General features: G+C 41.0%; 1 protein-coding gene across 1 annotated transcript in view; it reads right to left on the reverse strand.

Moving 5' to 3' along the window:
- Positions 1 to 20367, reverse strand: part of LOC310650011 (vomeronasal type-2 receptor 26-like) — a gene marked incomplete at both ends in the record, with an annotated part of 34178 nt that overhangs the window by 10257 nt on the left and 3554 nt on the right. The window contains 3 exons of the mRNA XM_083378846.1: positions 407 to 624; positions 12020 to 12247; positions 12691 to 13551. Of these exons, the coding sequence (XP_083234972.1) occupies positions 407 to 624; positions 12020 to 12247; positions 12691 to 13551 (1307 nt within the window). The remainder of the gene's footprint in view (positions 1 to 406; positions 625 to 12019; positions 12248 to 12690; positions 13552 to 20367) is intronic.

Genomic DNA, 20367 nt, shown 5'->3' on the forward strand with positions numbered 1-20367 from the left:
AAAACTGGCTTAATAAAGTGATTTGGCAGGTGAAAAACACTGAAAGGAAGATAGTGAAAGTGAAATAGAAAGAAGTTACAGTAGTCTTGAAACCAGCTTTCCCCAATGTGGGTTCTCTGCAGGAATGGATTCAATTCCCAGGGTTTCTCAGCTGGCTAGATATTTCAAAGAATTATGACAGTCAAAGGCTACACTTTGGAGGAGGGAGGTGGTGGTGGTTTCCTGAATTTCAGGAATGCTGCTTTAAAATTCTGAATATCTGCCATAATATATTCTTCCTCAGATGATCTTTCCTCAGCATCTTACTATCACCCAGGCAAAGTATTGTATTAAGACAACATTGCTCATTTTGCTTAAAGAAGTGCCCAAACTGATTGAAAAATGAAGCAATTATCCAGTTTCTTACACAAACTCTCCTGGCAATACTGGTGAGGGTGTTTTAGTGAAGATGACTTCTTTTGGGATGATGCCAGTCTGCGAAGCAATGCCACCAACAATGAAATCTCCTAGTTGTTGGTACTTATGATATGAAGAGTATGGATGGGTGATGCTGCACCTACGAGACTTGCAGACTATGTGAGGAAGCAGCACTAGCAGCAAGATCAGTAAAATGATATCCATGCTCTGGATATCAAAAAACTCTTTTGCTTCTATAGCACATTAGCATTTCTGCAATTAATAGTATCTGGTCTTGAATGGTGGTTTCTGAAGTCTGAATCGTGGACTTTGGGAATAGTATGGGAAAATAACACTCTTCATCAGTCTTAATTATAAGGTTCACTGAAATCCACAGGGATTCGGAAAAGCAGCAGAATTAAACACAATCATTAAGATAGACAAACAAGAATTTAAGTTATCAAAGTTTGATTCCTTATGGAACTGCTGGAGAAGCAATGTTTTCCTGAGTTGAAAAGTTTTTTCCCCTCTTACTCAGGTAAAAGATGATACAGAAGGATCTTGACAGACTTGAACATTGGGTGCTATCTAACAAAATGAAATTCAATGGTGAAAAAATATGGTTCTGCACTCAGGCAAGAAAAACCAAATGCACAGGTAGAATATAGGTGGTTTCCTAGCTCAATAGTGGTAGCTGTGAGAGGGATAATAATAATAAAGTTGGAAGGGATAGGAGCTCATCTAGTCCAATCCCCTGCTCAGGCAGGAAACTCTATACCATTTTGGACAAATGGCTGTCCAGTCTCTTCTTAAAAACTTCCAGTGTTGGAGAATTCACCGCTTCTGGAGGCAGGTTGTTTCACTGGTTAATTGTTCTAACTGTCAGGAAGTTTCTCCTTAGTTCTAGGTTGCTTCTCTCCTTGATTAGTTTCCATCCATTGCTTCTTGTCCTGCCTTCAGGTGCTTTGGAGAATAGCTTGGCTCCCTCTTCTTTGTGGCAGCCCACGAGACATTGGAACACTCTGCTTGTCCTTCTCTTCATTAAACTAGACATACACAATTCCAGCAGCCGTTCCTTATATGTTTTAGCCTCCAGTCTCCTAATCATCTTTGTTACTCTTCTCTGTACTCTGTACTCCTTCTAGAGTCCTAGTGGACTCTTGGGGTCCTAGTGGACAATCACCTATATATAAGCCAGCAGTATCCTACAGCTGCCAAAAAACCCAACACAGTTCTAGGCTGCTTTAACAGAGGGATAGAATCAAGATCGTGAAATTATAAGGTTAATATCACTTTATAAAGACTTGGTAAGATCCAGTTTTAGTCACCATGATGTGAAAAAGAGTACAGAGTACAGAAAAAGAGTACAGAGTACAGAGAAAAGCAATGAAGATGATCAGTGGACTGGAATGTAAAACATATTAATTATGGTTGCTGGAATTGGGTATGTCTAGTTTAATGAAGAGGACAAGCAGTGTTCCAATATCTCAGGGGTTGCCACAAAGAAGAGGGAGTCAAGATATTCTCCAAAGCACCTGAAAGCAAGACAAGAAGCAATGGATGGAAACTAATCAAGGAGAGAAGCAACCTAGAACTAAGGAGAAATTTCCTGACAGAACAATTAATCAGTGGAATTACTTGCATGTTCTGGCTGTCTGCTAATAATTGGCCTTAGTTATGTGTCCATCTTTCCATTTTTTGTATTTTTCCTTTTTGTCTTTCAGTTTTTCAAAGAGATCTTTGTGCAGCTATTCTGGTTTCTTCTTGAATTTCTTGTCTTTCTTTTTCAGTGGTATTGTGCTGGTATGGGCTTTTATGATCACATTTTTCAGAGTTTCCCACACTTCTTTTCCCCTTTAGGATTTTCATCCATGTGCGAATCTGGTGTGCATCACGGAGACTTGGTTGGGCTCGGAGGGAGGGGTTCCTCTGACCGAGTTATGCCCTCCAGGTTTCCGTGTGCTACACCAGCCACGGGCTCAGGGTAGGGGTGGTGGGGTGGTGGTGGTTGTCCGGGAGACTTTATGCCCGCGGGAGACCACCATTGTCCAGATGGCCGGGAGTGAGTCCCTCCTCCTGAGATGTGGCCCTAGGGCTCAGTTGGGCTTGTTGCTCACATACCTGGCACCCAGCTGTGTGGCAACAGCCCTGCTCGAGCTGCTTGACACCCTCTCAGGGTTGGCGGTGCAGTTCCCCAGGCTTATAGTTCTGGGGGACTTCAACTTGCCTTCACTGGGAGGGCCATCTGAGTTAGCTCGGGAGTTCATGGCTTCCATGACGGCCATGGGCTTGATCCAAGTGATTCAGGGCCTGACTCATGTGGGGGCTCACACTCTCGACCTGGTGTTCCTGTCTGGACAGTGGTTGGATGATCTGGGAGGGGGTTCACCAACCATTGTTCCCCTGTCATGGTCAGATCACCATCTCCTGTGGCTGGTCTTCCGTTATGCCACCCCCCGCTGCTGGGCTGTGGAACCGACCAGGTGGTTCCGCCCCAGGCACCTAATGGACCCGGAACGGTTCCAGATGGTGCTTGGGTCTATACCCATCGCCCTCACCCACAGCCCAGTCGATGCCTTGGTGGATGCCTGGGAAAGGGCGGCCGCCGGGGCACTTGACTGTGTGTACCCTTGCAACCTCTGACCTGGCGCAGATCCCGTTGGGCTCCATGGTTCTCTGCGGAGCTCCGGGAGATGAAGCGTCAGAGACGGGGTCTAGAGAGCAGTTGGAGGTCCAGCCGATCCGAATCTGATCGATTGCAGTTAAGAACCTTTATAAGGTCTTATCTTGTGGCGATGAGGATGGCGAAGTCTAATTACTGCTGCCCTGTTTAGGGTGACTTGCTCCCTCCTTAATCAGGAGGTGAGGGAGGATCCCTTACAGGGACAAGCCGAGGAGTTTAGTCATCATCTGGTGGACAAAATCGCTCAGATCCGGGCCGGTCTGGACTCTGACTGGGCAGAGTCTGACATGGAGGAATCGGATGGTCTTGAGCATGTTATCTGGACTGAGTTCGATCCTGTTTCCCCTGATGATGTGGACAGGATCATGGGGAGGCTGAGCACCACCACTTGTTTGTTGGATCCGTGCCCCTCCTGGCTAGTTTATGCGGCCCGGGAGGAGACACGAGGCTGGTTCCAGGCATTAATAACTGCTTCTTTGAAGGAGTGTGTCTTTCCTGCCGCCTTGAAGGAGGCGGTGGTGAGACCCCTCCTCAAAAAGCCTGTCCTGGACCCAGCTGTTTTAAATAACTATCGTCCAGTCTCCAACCTTCGCTTTTTGGCGAAGGTTGTTGAGAGTGTGGTGGCGCATCAGCTTCCTCTGTTCCTGGAGGAAACTGATTATCTGGACCTGTACCAATCGGGTTTCAGGCCCGGATACAGCACGGAGACGGCATTGGTCGTGCTGGTGAATGATCTCTGGCGGGCCCAGGACAGGGGTTATTTCTCTATCCTGCTCCTATTAGATCTCTCAGCGGCTTTTGATACCATCGACCATGGTATCCTACTGCAGCGTCTCAGGGGGTTGGGAGTGGGAGGCACCATTTTACGGTGGTTCTCCTCCTATCTCCTGGGCCGCTCGCAGTCGGTGTTGATGAGAGGGCAGAGATCTACCCCGAGGCCTCTTATTTGTGGAGTTCCTCAGGGGTCGGTTCTCTCTCCCCTCCTGTTCAACATCTATATGAAGCCGCTGGGTGAGATCATTTGTGGTTTTGGGGTGGGGTATCATCAGTACACTGATGATACCCAACTTTTTCTTTCCACCCTGAACCAACCCAGCGATGCCCTTGCAGTGATGTCCCGTTGCCTGGAGGCAGTCCAGGTCTGGATGGGGAGAAACAGGCTTCGTCTCAATCCTGCCAAGACTGAGTGGCTGTGCATATCGGCATCTCGGGTTAACCAGACTATTCCACCTTTAACAATGGGGGGTAAGATGTTACCCCCCGTTGATAGGGTTCAGATCTTGGGCATCCTCTTGGATTCACGGCTCAATTTTGAAGACCATATAGGAGCCGTGACCAGGGGGGCTTTTGCCCAGGTTCGCCTGGTGCACCAGTTGCGACCCTACCTGGACCAAGATGCCCTACGCACAGTCACTCATGCGCTCGTGACCTCCCGTTTAGACTACTGCAACGCTCTCTACATGGGGCTGCCCTTCAGGACCACTTGGAGGCTTCAGCTGGTGCAGAATGCGGCCACGCAAGTTGTGATGGGGGTTTCCCAATACTCCCATGTAACACCTCTACTCCACGAGCTGCATTGGCTTCTGGTTGCCCTCCGTGTGAGATTCAAGGTGCTGGTGATGACCTATAAAGCCCTAAATGGCGAGGGTCCGGGATATCTGAGGGAACACCTGCTGCCGGCATCGAGCTCCCTTCGTCCAGTGTACTCCCAAAGGGAGGGTCTTCTCAGGGTGCCGCCGGTAAAAGATTGCCGGCGGATAACACCCAGGGGGAGGGCCTTCTCAGTGGGTGCGCCTGCCCTCTGGAACCAGCTGCCAGTGGAGCTTAGGACTGCCCCCGACCTCCATTCATTCCGCCGGGACCTGAAGACCTGGCTCTTTGAGCTCTCTGGCCCAGGCTGAGAATCTTAATTTTAATTTTAATTGGGGTTTTTATTTGTTCAGGGATTGATATAATTTTTTAAAATTGTTTTTAACTCTTGTATTTTTTGTTTTTAATCACCCTGTAAACCGCCCTGAGTCCTTCGGGAAAGGGCGGTATATAAATACAATAAAATAAATAAATAAATAAATAAATAAATAAATAAACTTTCCTAGGTTCTCTCTGAGTTTGATAAAGTCAGCTCTTTTGTAGTTCGAGACATTGATTGGATTGTTTTCTGTTGCTAGTGTTTGCATTATATTAAATTCCAGTATGATGTGGTCACTTTTGCCCAAGGTTCTGGGAACTTCAACTCCCTCTATACGTCTTCTCTATTAGTTAGAATTAAGTCCAGTATGGCTTTAAATCTAGTTCCCTCCTCCACCTTTTGGATGACAAAGTTGTCAGCTAGATTGGTTAGGAATCTGTTTGATCTCTCGCTTGTTGCAGAGTTTGTCACCCAGTTGATATCTGGATAGTTGAAGTCTCCATTACTACTGCGGTATGCTTCCTACATACATTTTTTCTCTTACATGTAGTGTTCTCTTACATATAGTGCAACTCCCCCACCTCTTTTTGTAGACCTGTTTCTTTTGAGCAATTTGTATCCATCCATCAGTTCATTCCATTCATGGGTTTTGTCCCACCAGGTTTGTTATTTCAATTGTGTCATGCCCTCCCTTGTGTACTTTTGCTTCTAGTTCACCCTGTTTGTTCCACAAGGTTTGAGTATTTGTATATAAGCATTTACGACTTTTATGCTCAACAGTATACTGTAAGAACTAGTTTGATATATAAAAAAATCAAGATAAGAATTAAGGGAATTAAGTCACACATCATTCATTTAGAATCACTGCTTAGAGTTTGACTAAAAATACACTCACACACTCCACAAACTCCTTTTATTCTGAGTAGTCATTTTTATTCTCTGTTAGAAATTAATTCTTTTCCCTACATTGGCACTGCTTTCTCAATGAAAGGTGGACTACATTTTTTATAAATAATCACCATCTTTTCAAATCACCAATGTCTTATAAAAACTCAGATATATGCTCATTTCTTATTCAATTCTGCCCAAACAAGTTGAACTGTCTTACCTGCCACAAAAATCATAGAATACCTACTACCATTAGAATTAAGTATTTGCTAGGATCTCCAGTTGCAGTTATTTTCCTGGGCTCCAAGATCCAGTTATTTTCCTGGGCTCCAAGATCACCGCAGATGGGGACTGCAGCCAAGAAATTAAAAGACGCTTGCTCCTGGGGTGGAAAGCTATGGCAAATCTAGACAGCACACTAAAAAACAGAGACATCACCCTGTCAACAAAAGTGCGTATAGTCAAGGCTATGGTCTTCCCAGTTGCAATGTATGGCAGTGAAAGTTGAACCATAAGAAAGGCTGAGCGCCAAAGAATTGAGCCCTTTGAACTATGGTGCTGAAGAAGACTCCCGTGAGTCCCTTGGACAGCAAGGCTATCAAACCGGTCAGTCCTAGAGGAGATCAACCCTGACTGCTCTTTAGAAGGCCAGATCCTGAAGCTAAAACTCAAATACTTTGGCCACCTAATGAGAAAGAAGGACTCACTGGAGAAGAGCCTAATGCTGGGAAAGATCGAGGGCAATAGAAGAAAGGGACGACAGAGAATGAGGTGGCTGGATAGAGTCACTGAAGCAGTAGGCATGAGCTTAAATGCACTCCAGAAGATGGTAGAGGACAGGAAGGCCTGGAGGAATGTTGTCCATGGGGTCATGATGGGTCAGACATGACTTTTAATCTAATAAAAATATTATTAGGGCACTTTTAATGTTGATATAATATTAGACCTTTATGACCTTTATTGGCTTTGTTGATAAGTGAATTACTGTAGTTGTTAAGTTAGTAACATGGTTATTAAGTGAATCTGGCTTCCCCCTTGACTTTGTTTGTCAGAAGGTTGCAAAAGGAGATCACATTTATATAAATTTATATAAATCAGAAGCTAAGAGAGACATTTTTGTAAATATTTTACAGTGCCTAGAAAGAAATCTAGATTTTAAACTTTGACAAAGGACAAAGCACTTATTTCCATCAGTCTTTCCTTCTTATTAGTTGGTCCCTGTTGTTCAGTTCAGCTCTGAACACAACGATATAACATTTTGGGGAAAAAATGCAAAATAGAAGCCCAGCACCAGATGCTAAAATAGAGAAAATCTCCACAGCCACCATGTATTTCCCTTTGGAACTCAGGTATGCTGGGACAAAGGACAACCAAACACTGCAAAAGACCAACATGCTAAAGGTGATGAACTTGGCTTCATTGAAACTGTCAGGTAACTTCCTGGCAAGAAAAGCTGTTGTGAAACTGACAAGAGCCAGGAAACCCATATAGCCAAGGACACAATAAAACATAGTCACAGAGCCTTCATTACACTGCAGGATAATTTCTTCAGTGACTGAGATCATATCAACATCTGGGAAAGGGGGAGCCATTGCCAGCCACAAAATACAGATGCTTGCTTGGATCAGGGAGCAGGAAACAACAATGGAATTGGTTAACTTTTTCCCCACCCATTTTCTCATGCTAGATCCTGGCTGGGTGGCCATGAAAGCCAGAACCACTGTGATGGTTTTTGCTAAAATAGAAGAAACAGCCACTGAGAAGACCATTCCAAAAGTTGTTTGCCGGAGAAGACAGGTCACTTTTCCAGGCTGGCCAATAAATAGTAGCGCTGAAAGGAAGCAGAGCAGGAGGGAGATGAGGAGAGTGTAGGTCAAGTCCCGGTTGTTAGCTTTGACTATGGGAGTGTTGTGGTTTCTCATAAATACACTTAGCACAAGAATTGTGGTCAAAGAAAAGGAAAGTGCAAAAGAGGCTAAACTGAACCCTAAAGGTTCTTCATAAGACAAAAAACTAATTATTTTGGGTAAACAGAAGTCCTTTTTCTTGTTGGGATAGGTTTTCTCTTTGCATTTAGAACATTCACTGCTGTCTGAAAGAAACAGAGATGTAATATTAATTTAACATGCAAATCATAAATTCATCAGTGTGCTATTATTATAATTCTAAGGGAAACTTAAACTTTTAAGATTTTGATATGGAAAGCCTTCAGTGCTCACAGGAGCCACCTTCATTTGGCTGATTTCAAAATACACACATTTTTTAGATTTTATTAAGAATTAAATTTAGATTTTATGTAAGCAAATAAATAAGAGAGAAAATATGAAACCAAAGTCAGGCTAAATCTATAGTAATATGTCCCTTTGCTTTATTAAAGTAAAAATATCTTGTTTTAAAACAAATATTACCATATATATTCTGACTATTAAAATTTATATTTCTTATTTTTCCTTCAAGGTTGCCTCAAATAAATAATGCTATGTCTTATTTGATGTTTCCAATATGAATCTCCTTTATTCCTCTTCATTTAGATGTATGTAATTGTGGAATGGGTTAGGTTAATGTATATGGTGAATTAAATCTATTAGTTTACCTCATAAAATTTGTAATTTCTATATACCATATTTAAATACCACTTAGACTTATATACCACTTCACAGTGCTTTACAGCCCTCTCCAAGCAGTTTACAGAGTCAGCATATTGCCCCCAACAATCTGGGTCCTCATTTACCGACCTTGGAAGAATGGAAGGCTGAGTCAACCTTGAGTTGGTCAGGATTGAAGAAATCAAACTCCTGGCAATGTGAGCAGAATTAGGCTGCAGTACTGCATTCTAACCACTATGCCACCAAGACTCAGATAAACCACAGTTCAGATGAAAGTAGATTTATATAAATTTAGGTTATAATAATGAAGAACTTAGATTACCAATCTCAGTTGAAACTCTCCCTTCTGGACAAGGGATGCAATCATAGCAGCAAAATGGTTTCCCTTCCTTCACTTTTTTGCTAAAACCAAGAAAACAACTCTGACTGCATGCAGAAATAGGTTGCACCTAAAAATAAAAGAGGAAAAGAATGTCTGGAGGAGGGATTTTGAAACTGCTTGTCCAATTAGAAAATTTAATAACCAATTGTAGGCATTTTCAAAACAAGTATAGAACTTTTAAAGTTAAGCAGTCAATTCAACATCTGATGATAAAGTAGTAAAGGCATATCAGAATAGCCTACCTGAGGACATTGCTGCAAGATGGGCCCTGGGGAATGAAGCTCCCTTCCCCAGGCCCGAGAGAGTCCAATAGGACCCAAAGTTGCCCCCTAGAGGCGACTGGTCAAAGGGTGAAACTTTGCAGATCGCAGGCCAGTGGTAGCTGGCCTGCTTGATCTAAAGGAGCCCTCGGGACCAGCAGGAAGAAAGGCTGACTGCACCCATGTGATCTGCCAGAAGCAGCTGATTGTTGGAGATAACAAATTTTAAAAGCAGAAGGCAAAACAGCTGATCCGGGGGAGACTACTATCCTTTTCTCTCTACAAGTGAAAATACAGGTTCTGGGAAAAAGCATTCCAAAGCAAGAAATCCCCAAGCTTTGGGGGGGGGGGGCTTTTTTTCTTTACCCCTCCCTCCTGAACTATAAGCTGTGGTTTAAGCTTTGGGGGAATTAAAACTGACTTATAATAATACTGTGAAGATAACTGGGGCATAAAAGAAGCCTAAATTGGGGAAACCTTTGGATTTATAAAACTTTTTTTAAATTTTTGTTTGTTTGGAAACCATTTGTTTTAACTTTTTAAACTTTTTAAAAGTATAGTGGAAATGGACATCTAATGACACCTACTGGCAAAACTGAGAACTACATTTAATTTTGTATTTTTTTTCTCTTTTCTTTATCTTAAGTAGTTGTTTTGACTGGAGTCTTAAAACTTGGCTGTATGCCCAGACATAGCTTATAGTTTAAACATTTTGCTGTCCTTGGAATTTATAGTCCTGAAGATTGTGGCTGAAAAAGAAAAGACTCTTTTTGGATTGCCCTGTCCTACAGAATGAATTACAATTATAAATAAAAACTGTGTTTGAAGTCATTGGACTTCCCTGGATTACAAATACAGCTTGACCTAGAATTTTTACAAGCTGTTTTGAAAGAGTTAATAATAAGAAATCACTTCAAACAGAATACTTTGGATTACAAATTTTGGTATATTTTCTTTTTCTTTTTTCCCTTTTGCTCTTTTTTTTACCATTTACTATTTTTATTATTTACCTCTCCTATTTGTTAGGAGCCTATTGGATTATAAATTTTGATTTACTTGGTGGATTACAAAGTATGATTTAAAGATAAAGATGAGTGCCTCCAACCTATCTAAAGTTGGAAACAAAGGATCTTTTGCTCCCTCTTCAGCTTCAGCAAGTCCAGTTTATCAGAGATCAATTGATACAATGCTTCAAAAGGCTAATAACTTCCAAAAGGAAACTCAGGTAATCCTTTAAGCAATTCAAAAGGCAATCGCTATTCACATGGAGGTCACAATGAGAAACCATGAGGAGTTAAAAAGTGATTTTGATAAAATGAATAAAAGAATTAACAATATGGACTCTCAATTTGAACATTTTAAACAGATGGTTACAGAACATCAACAAAGAATCCAAAAAATAGAAGATAAATCAACCAAGGTTGACCAGAAACTAGAAGTTTTAAAAGATGAAAATCAGAAGTTGACATTATGCTGTTTGCTAAATATTGAGAATGTTATTTGGAAAAACCCCAAACCCAACCCTAATCCTAACCCTAACCCAAATCCTAACCCCAACCCCAACCCCACCTTATTCCTAACCCTACAAAAACTATTGAAATTTATACAAAAAAATAGCCTACTTGTTATGATAAAGCTTATAGGTAGACAAATTAGTTTATTTCTCAGCTATATTATTACAACATATATTGTGTCATAAACTCATTGTGTCCTCTTTCAGTACTTAAAAGACCCTGGAGAATATTATTGCTTCACACATAATGGAATTAGTTGAGATTATTGAATAACAACAGCAACAAATTTCAATGAGTTTTGTTGTAGTATTTCCTGAGATGTCGGTAATAATGTTCAGTTTGACATGCAATGCATCAGAGTAGGCCAATGAAAGTGATCTGTTGTATTTCTTTTCAAGACATTCTGCTGGTTTTAAAAAATAGATTTGACTTCTCAAAAAGGGGGGAAAGTTTAGTTAAGAGATATCTATTTGTCAATCCATACTTAGGCACTTATTTATCGTTACCTATTCCATTAAAACAATGAACTGACCATAGTAATGTAGTTACTTCTGCAATTAGCATTTACTTCTAGATGGAAAATTATCCAATAATACACGAATTTCTAAATTTCTCAGAGAATATATTGTCCATGATTGATCTATAGTGAGAAAATAAATGAGGATTGAATTTCATTTCAAACACCTAAAGAAATAATGAATTGAAAGCATCTGGATGATGGAAAACTTGTATTGGATAGAATTGATGAGATCCTCAGAAACAGGGAGTTGAGAAATTTAAAGAAGAAAAGGCAGTATATGAATTGGTCTATGGATGTGGTAGAAGCAAATACAAAATGCAAAAAAGAAAGAAACAGAAAAATAAAGTGAATGGTATAGATGAAAACTAGATTTAGCTACAGAGAATTATGTTTTCGCTTAAGTCATGCCTTTAATTTATTTTGCTTATTGATTGTCAACCCTTTTGTTGTGCTTTAATCTGAAAGAAATAATCTGATGGCTATACTCTTCAGGTATGAAACCTATAGAATTACATGCAAATTAAAGCATAGTGACATAAAAGTGTAACCTTGTCTGATTTTTCTATTGATTGAGATTTCTGTTGTCACAAGATCTGATCTAGGACAATTCACTTTAATATGGAATTATTATTAATTAAAAGTCACCCAACTGCAAGTTGTAAGAAAAAAATCACATACAAAGCTTGCTTAACTCTCCTAATATTTACTAAATGAAATCAAATTTTTGAATAGAGAAAAATATAATTCATATTATGAATTAGAAATCAAATAAATATATAAACAACATCTGTACATAATATTTTTACTGGAAGTAAATAAAATCAACGAATTATTCAACCAATAAATAAAATTCAGTATTACCTGATTAAACCATTTGTGCCACATAATGTTTTCATCATTGATGGGTAATAATTCATCTGAAGGACTTAAGTGATCTATATTTCCAACTTTCACTCGAATAAATGATTGGTTTGGGAAAAAAATCCAGTTGATAACATCAAATCCACCTTTTACTATCCCATTCTGATCAAATGAAATAAGCTTTCCAGCACTGTTGTTAAAAGATACACTTCTCAGAAAGTAATGGAGCTAAATCAAAAGGAAAACGCAAGAGTTTTGGAAGAGTTAAAATATTGCTTTTCATGATGGTAATTTTCAGAAGACACAACTGGATATATAGTTGCATTCTATGTATGTTACTTCTCTTTTTACTAGAATTAAAAGAAGAAGAGTTGAGAGTATAATTTATAAGGATTATTTGAAGAAAATTAGTATGACAGGAGAGATGGAAGATAATGGATCCCACTAAGATTTTGCTAACCACTCTTTTATCATTTGAATGCTACTTAAAATAAAAACAACAAGATCCAATAAATTAAAATCTGCATGATATTCAGAGTCAAACAGTTACACATACAAATACAGATCCATGTGAGATTTGTGAGGGACAGGAATTAAGGAAATGGGGATCAACTCTGCCATTATACAAGTACTCTTGCTATGCAACCAAATAAGGACATTGGGTCCATTACCTGCCAAAAGTCTTTTTTATGGATCTCCCCTCCTATTCTGTCTGTCATACCTCTTCTTTGATATTTTGAGGAGGACATGGCATGTAAAGCATAAGCTAAAGAGTGAATAGCATTATAGATGCTGTAGCTGTGACCAGTCATTTTCATTTCAAAAAGAGGTCCAGCAAGGGTCTCTAAATTCTCTGTCCCATTACAAATATCCTCAGGCACATCACTCGTAACTATATCAGGCAAAACACAGGAAAAAACATCTTGCCAGAATAGATCGATAAATCCATCTTCCTTGGAGTTGAAGGGATTTTTTTTCTTGAGAAATGATTTAAACTCTGGTAGGTCAACTGTTTGCATTGTGAAAGAAAGAGCACCATTGATTATTTCTGTGTCCCAATTGCGTTGAAATGCTGATGAAGTAAACTCAATCTGGGCATTCAGTATCCATACAATTCCTTTTGGTTTACTTGTCACCTTTTCAAAAGTTGGTAGATATGTGAACCATCTCAAAGTCCCCGTGGTGGTAGATTCTCCAAAGACAATTGTCACGTTATTTTTATTGTCCATGATAAGCTCGTATACTTTTACTGCCTGATCAACCATACCAGGCAATCCACTTACATCATTATATTTTGGGAGCTTTTCAATAAAAGAATAACATATTCCTTTTTTGGAAAAAAGTGGAACCACATTTCGAAAAATCTCTTCTCCATGTTCACTATCCACTGCAAGGAGCCCAACCCAGGTCCAGTTAAAATGCAGGAGCAGTGAGACCATCCCTGCATGTTGAAGGGCTTCTGGTGGAACCATCTGGTAAAAAGAAAGGCCTGGAGTTTTATCATTCATCAGTGGAGTGGAGCCATAAATGAGCTGATGAGACATGGAAGAGAAAATAATAGTCAAAGCTGTACAGCTTTTTCAGATTGTCATAACAAGCTACATACTGTAGATGATAACAGTGACAATTGCATCAGTCATATAAAACAATCTTAAACACTATTAATGCAAATAATGTTTGAAGATCCTCTACATTTTCAATCCCCTTCATAGATTACTGCCTTGTCGTGGCGAAGGGGCTTGCATAGTTCAATGAAGCTATGAGCTATGCCGTGCAGGGCCACCCAAGACAGACAGGTCATAGCAGAGAGTTCTGACAAAACGTGATCCACTGGAGAAGGAAATGGCAACCCACTCCAGTATCTTTGCCATGAAAACCCTATGGACAGTACCAAAAGGCAAAATGATATGATGCTGGAAGATGAGCCCCTCAGGTCGGAAGGCATCCAATATGCTACTGGGGAAGAGCAGAGGGCTAATACTAGTAGCGCCAGAAAGAATGAAGCGACTGGGCCAAAGCCAAAAGGACGCTTAGCTGTAGATGTATCTGGTGGTGAAAGGAAAGTCCGATGCTGTAAAGATTTTTTCTCCATAGGAACCTGGAATGTGAGATCCATGAATCAAGGAAAGCTGGATGTGGTCAAACAAGAGATGACAAGACTGAACATCGACATCTTAGGAATCAGCGAACTAAAATGGATAGGAATGGGTGAATTTAATTCAGATGACCATCAGGTATACTACTGCAGGCAAGAATCCCTCAGAAGAAATGGAGTAGCCTTCATAGTCAATAAAAAAATAGGAAAAGCAATAGTGGGATACAATCCCCAAAATGACAGAATGATCTCAGATCAAATCCAAGGCAAACCATTCAATATCACAGTAGTCCAAGTCTATACCCCAACCACTGGTGCTGAAGAGGATGAAATTGACCAGTTCTATGAAGCCCTACACCACCTTATAGAACTAACACCAAAAAATGATGTCCTTATCATGATGGGGGATTGGAATGCTAAAGTAGGAAGCTAAAAGATAACCAGAATAACTGGCAAGTTTGGCCTTGGAGTACAAAATGAAGCAGGGCACAGGCTGATAGAATTTTGTCAAGAGAATATGATGGTCATAGCAAACACTCTTTTCCAACAACTCAAGAGACAGCTCTACACATGGACATCACCAGACGGTCAACACAGAAATCAGATTGACTATGTGCTCTGCAGCCAAAGAAGGAGAAGCTCTATACAGTCAGTAAAAACAAGACCAGGAGCTGACTGTGGCAAAGACCATGAGCTTCTTGTTGCAAAGTTTAGGCTTAAACTGAAGAAAGTAGGGAAAAGCACTAGGCCACTCAGATATGAACTGAATCATATCCCTGTTGAATATACAGTAGAGGTGACAAATAGATTTAAGGAATTAGATCTGATAGACAGAGTGCCTGAAGAACTATGGACAGAGGTTCACAACATTGTACAAATTGTTGTTGTTGTTAGCTGCGAAGTCGTGTCCAACCCATCGCGACCCTATGGACAATGTTCCTCCAGGCCTTCCTGTCTTCTACCATCTTCTGGAGTCCATTTAAGCTCACGCCTACTGATTCAGTGACTCCATCCAGCCACCTCATTCTCTGTCGTCCCCTTCTTCTATTGTCCTCCATCTTTCCCAGCATTAGGCTCTTCTCCAGTGAGTCTTTCCTTCTCATTAGGTGGCCAAAGTATTTGAGTTTTAGCTTCAGGATCTGGCCTTCTAAAGAGCAGTCAGGGTTGATCACTGGTTTGGTTGCCTTGCAGTCCAAGGGACTCGCAGGAGTCTTTTCCAGCACCACAGTTCAAAGGCCTCAATTTTTTGGTGTTCAGCCTTTTTTATGGTCCAACTTTCACTGCCATACATTGCAACTGGGAAGACCATAGCCTTGACTATACGCACTTTTGTTGGCAGGGTGATATCTCTGCTGTTTAGTGTGCTGTCTAGATTTGCCATGGCTTTCCTTCCCAGGAGCAAGCGTCTTTTAATTTCTTGGCTACAGTCTCCATCTGCAATGATCTTGGAGCCCAGGAAAATAAAATCTGTCACTACCCCCATTCCTTCCCCATCTATTTGCCAGGAATTGAGAGGGCGGGATGCCATGATCTTGGTTTTCTTAATGTTAAGTTTCAACCCAACTTTTGCACTCTCCTTCTTCACCTGCAACAAGAGGCTCTTTAGTTCTTCTTCACTTTTTGCCATTAGAGTGGTATCATCTGCATATCCTAGGTTGTTGATATTTCTTCCAGCAATCTTAATTCCAATTTTTGATTCATCTAGCCCTGCCTTTCTCATGATGTGCTCTGCATATACTTTAAATAGGCAGGGTGACAGTATACAGCCTTGCCGGACACCTTTCCCAATTTGGAACCAATCAGTGGTTCCGTGTCCAGTTCTTACTGTTGCTTCTTGGTCCACATATAGGTTTCTCAAGAGACAAATAAGATGGTCTGGTACACCCATCTCTTTAAGAAGTTGCCACAGTTTGTTGTGATCCACACAATCAATGGCTTTAGCATAGTCAATGAAGCAGAAGTAGATGTTTTTCTGGAACTCTCTAGCTTTCTCCATGATCCAGCATATGTTGGCAATTTGATCTCTAGTTCCTCTGCCTCTTCGAAATCCTGCCTGTACTTCTGGTAGTTCTCAATCCACATGCTGCTGGAGTCTAGCTTGTAGGATTTTAAGCATAACTTTACTAGCATGAGAAATGAGTGCAATGGTGCAATAGTTTGAACATTCTTTGGCACTGCCTTTCTATGGAATTGGAATGTAAACTGATCTTTTCCAATCCTGTGGCCACTGTTGAGTTTTCCAGATTTGCTGGCAAATTGAGTCTAGCATTTTTGCTGCATCGTCTTTTAAGATTTTTTTTTTTATTGAAAAGTTTTAAAATACAATTTTCCTTTGAAAAACCCCCCTTCCCCCTCCCTCCTCCCCTCCCTACCTCCCCCCTATCTCCCCCCCTCCCCCTCTCCCTCCTCCCTCCCCTGCCTCCCACCCCTCTACTTCCCCTCCTCCCCCCCTCCCCCCCCCGACTTCCCAGAGCAAAATACAAGGTATATATCTAAAAAGCAATCATAAACAATCATATACTAACAATTATAAACTCTAAAATCCATCACTCTCTAGCTTATATAGAGTAAACCAATCCTTAACAATACTAAATATGTATAAAGAACTAAAATAAAAGAAAACTAGCATCATTCCCATCTATGTTCTTCCACAATTCACTATTACCTAGACATATTCTCACTTACACATCACAAGCACCTATCCCTATTAAACTCTCTAGCCAAAATAGGCTATAATAGATAGTTCTTACACAAATTAACCCGCATTAACCCACAAAACTTTCTTCCTCTTCCTCTGTAGTAAATTGTCCATTAATTCCAAATTGAACATTCTGTTACCATACATATCATCCCAAAACTCTTAAAAACACAACTACCACTTGACTATAAGTATATTGTGGAAGTTCCATAGATTTCTACTGGTCTTATTTTTTAATCTTTTTTGAGCGTTTTAAGGCAGCACGCGTCACCCTCTGTTCTCTAGGATCATCCAAAAGAGTTGCAGCTTGATCTCCTCCTGTACCCTTCTCGTCTATCTGTCCATCTTCATCCTCTTGATGTTCTCCTTCTCCAGATCCCTCTGCAGCTTCCAGAAGTGTTGATGGGGTTGCTTTTAAAACATTGTTGTAAAAATCATGCGCTTGCTTCACAGTACCCAAACAGTACCTTTTGCCATCATACATGAAGCTCAACCCAGCTGGGATCTCCCATCTGAACCTTATATCTCTTTGCTTGAGCTCTTGCACAAGAAATATAAAGTCCTTCCTTCTCTTTAAAATCTTTGGAGGAATTTCTTTTAGAACCAAAACTTCTTGACCATTCTCCAATTTCTCCTCCATCTGTGCAAATTTAACACCCATTGACTCCAAAATTAACTGGGTATGTTTTTCAAGATCCTTCGATGTCAATACATCAGGAGAATGCAACGCCTGCAGTAATGATTGTTGTTGCACCGGAGAATTTCCAGCACTCCGAAAAGTTCTAGGGGGAGGTTTAGCCGCCATCTTTTACTTACAATTGTGACGCACTTTCACTTTAAGTTTTAAGCATAGTCCATCAAGCTTGAGAGTAAAATAAAATAATCCTCTTCATCTCTTCACCTTTTCCTCTTGTACCGCTCTGCCTGCTCCTTTAAATCATAGTCCTTTCTTCAGGCAGGGATGGTTCGCAGACGCCTGGCTCTGCTCCAGGAAGTTCGGAGCAGAGACGACGGCCAGCTGGGAGCAACCCAGGCTTCGGGGGAGTTCGATCCTTCAGCCGCCCAAGCTCAAAGCTCAGGCGGCCTCGGAGAACTCTACCCCTACCTGGGGCCTCACCCCCTCCTCTTCTCCCGAGGAGGGGGCTTCAATTTCGCCCGAACAGCTGATCAACGCTGTTTCGGGCGAAAAAACAAACAGCTGAGCCGCGGGCAGCCAGGGGAGGCTGTCTTCGGCGCCGCGCCGCCAGCGGAAGTCTCGTCTTTTAAGATTTTGAATAGCTCAGCTGGAATATTGTCACCTCCACTAGCTTTGTTGTTGCTCAGCTTTTCTAAGGCCCACTTCACTTCACATTCTAGGATGTCTGGCTCGAGGTCAGTGACCACCTCATTGTGATTATCAGGGATGTTAAGCTCATTCTTGTATAGTTCTTCTGTGTAATTTTGCCACCTCTTCTTAATCTCTTCTGCCTGTGGTAGGTCCCTGCCATTTTGGTCCTTTATCATGCCCATTTTTGCATTGAACATTCCCTTCATCTCTCCAATTTTCTTGAAGAGATCTCTGGTCCTCCCTATTCTATTGTTTTCTCCTATTTCTTTGCACTGTTCATTTAATAAGACATTCTTATCTCTTCTAGCTATTCTCTGGAATTCTGCATTCAATTGGGCGTATCTTTCTTTTTCTCCTTTGCCTTTTGCTTCCCTCCTTTCCTCAGCTATTTGCAAAGCTTCCTCAGACAGCCATTTTGCTTTCTTGCATTTCTTTTTCTTTGGGATGGCTTTGGTTGCTACCTGTTCTACAGTGTTGCGAACCTCTGTGCATAGTTCTTCAGGCACTCTGTCTATCAGATCTAATTCCTTAAATCTATTTGTCACCTCTACTGTACAAAATGGCAGAAAGTGAAGAAGAAATAAAGATCCTCTTGTTGCGGGTGAAGAAGGAGAGTGCAAAAGTTGAGATGAAACTTAACATTAAGAAAACCAAGATCATGGCATCCGGCCCTCTCAATTCCTGGCAAATAGATGGGGAAGAAATGGAGGTAGTGACAGATTTTATTTTCCTGGGCTCCAAGATCACCTCAGACGAGGAGTACAGCCAAGTAATTAAAAGATGCTTGCTCCTGGGGAGGAAAGCCATGGCAAATCTAGACAGCACACTAAAAAGCAGACACATCACCCTGTCAACAAAAGTGTGTATAGTCAAGGCTATGGTCTTCCCAGTTGCAATGTATGGCAGTGAAAGCTGGACCATAAGAAAGGCTGAGCACCAAAGAATTGAAGCCTATGAACTATGGTGCTGGAGAAGACTCCTGTGAGTCCTTGGGACTGCAAGGCGACCAAACCAGTGAGTCCTAGAGGGGATCAACCCTGACTGCTCTTTAGAAGGGCAGATCTTGAAGGGGAAACTCAAATACTTTGGCCACCTAATGAGAAGGAAGGACTCACTGGAGAAGAGCCTAATGCTGGGAAAGATGGAGGGCAATAGAAGAAGGGGACGACAGAGAATGAGGTGGCTGGATGCAGTCACTGAAGCAGTAGGCGTGAGCTTAAATGCACTCCAGAAGATGGTAGAGGACAGGAAGGCCTGGAGGAACATTGTCCATGTGGTCGCGATGGGTTGGACACAACTTCGCAGCTAACAACAACAACATTTTCTATATTACTCTTTCTATGTGAAAACAGGAGGATTGCTTTAGATTTAATAATTGCTTAAAATTAAATACTGGGCATTCAGTCAAAACTGGGCATGGCTAGTCTAGTGCAAAGAAGGACCAGAGGCAAATTGATAGCAGTATTTCAAATATGAGGGTTTGTCACAAAGTGGAGGAGGACAACTTATTTCCAAAGAACCTGAAGGCCAGGCAAGGAACAATGGAGGGAAAATGATCAAGGAGAGATTCAACCTAGAAATAAGGAGAAATTTTCTGATAGCAAGAACAATCTATCAACGGAACAGCTTGCCTTCAGAAATTGTGGGTGTTCCATCACTGGAGGTTTTCAAGAAGAGACTTGACAGCCACTTGTCAGAAATTGTATACGGTCTCCTGATTGAGCAGGGGATTGGACTAGATGACCTCCAGGGCCTGATCCCCACTCTGTTATTCTATCATCTGAATGTTTGGGTAATTCAAGATGATGTATTGAATCAAGTGCCTTGAAAATGGTTATGATTTGAAGCTTCAGTGAGTTTCCAGGTTCCTAATGTCTTAAGCATTATTTCCAATGTCTTTCTATAAATTGGAATGTACGGCAAAAGACTTTTTTGTGTCACTAATTTATCCTGTAACTTTTTTTAAAAAAAATGTGCTGTCAAAGCAGGCACTTTTATAAGTAAGTAAGTAAGTAAATAAAGTTGATATTTTTTATGTGGATGGTCTCTTCATCTTTAAATCCACACCCTTTTATTTCTTCTCTTTCTTTATTTCTCAATCTATTGTTTGGTCCTTAGCTTGTCCTGTTGGCTCTGTCCAATCTGTAGACTCATTACTCCCCAGTTTCATTTTCTGTGCTCCCCTCTCAAACTAAAAAAAAATGTTTTCTTTCTATTATTTGTCTGTT

Source organism: Vipera ursinii (genome assembly GCF_947247035.1).
Source record: "Vipera ursinii genome assembly, chromosome: Z".
In the NCBI taxonomy this organism is placed as follows: Eukaryota; Metazoa; Chordata; class Lepidosauria; order Squamata; family Viperidae; genus Vipera; species Vipera ursinii.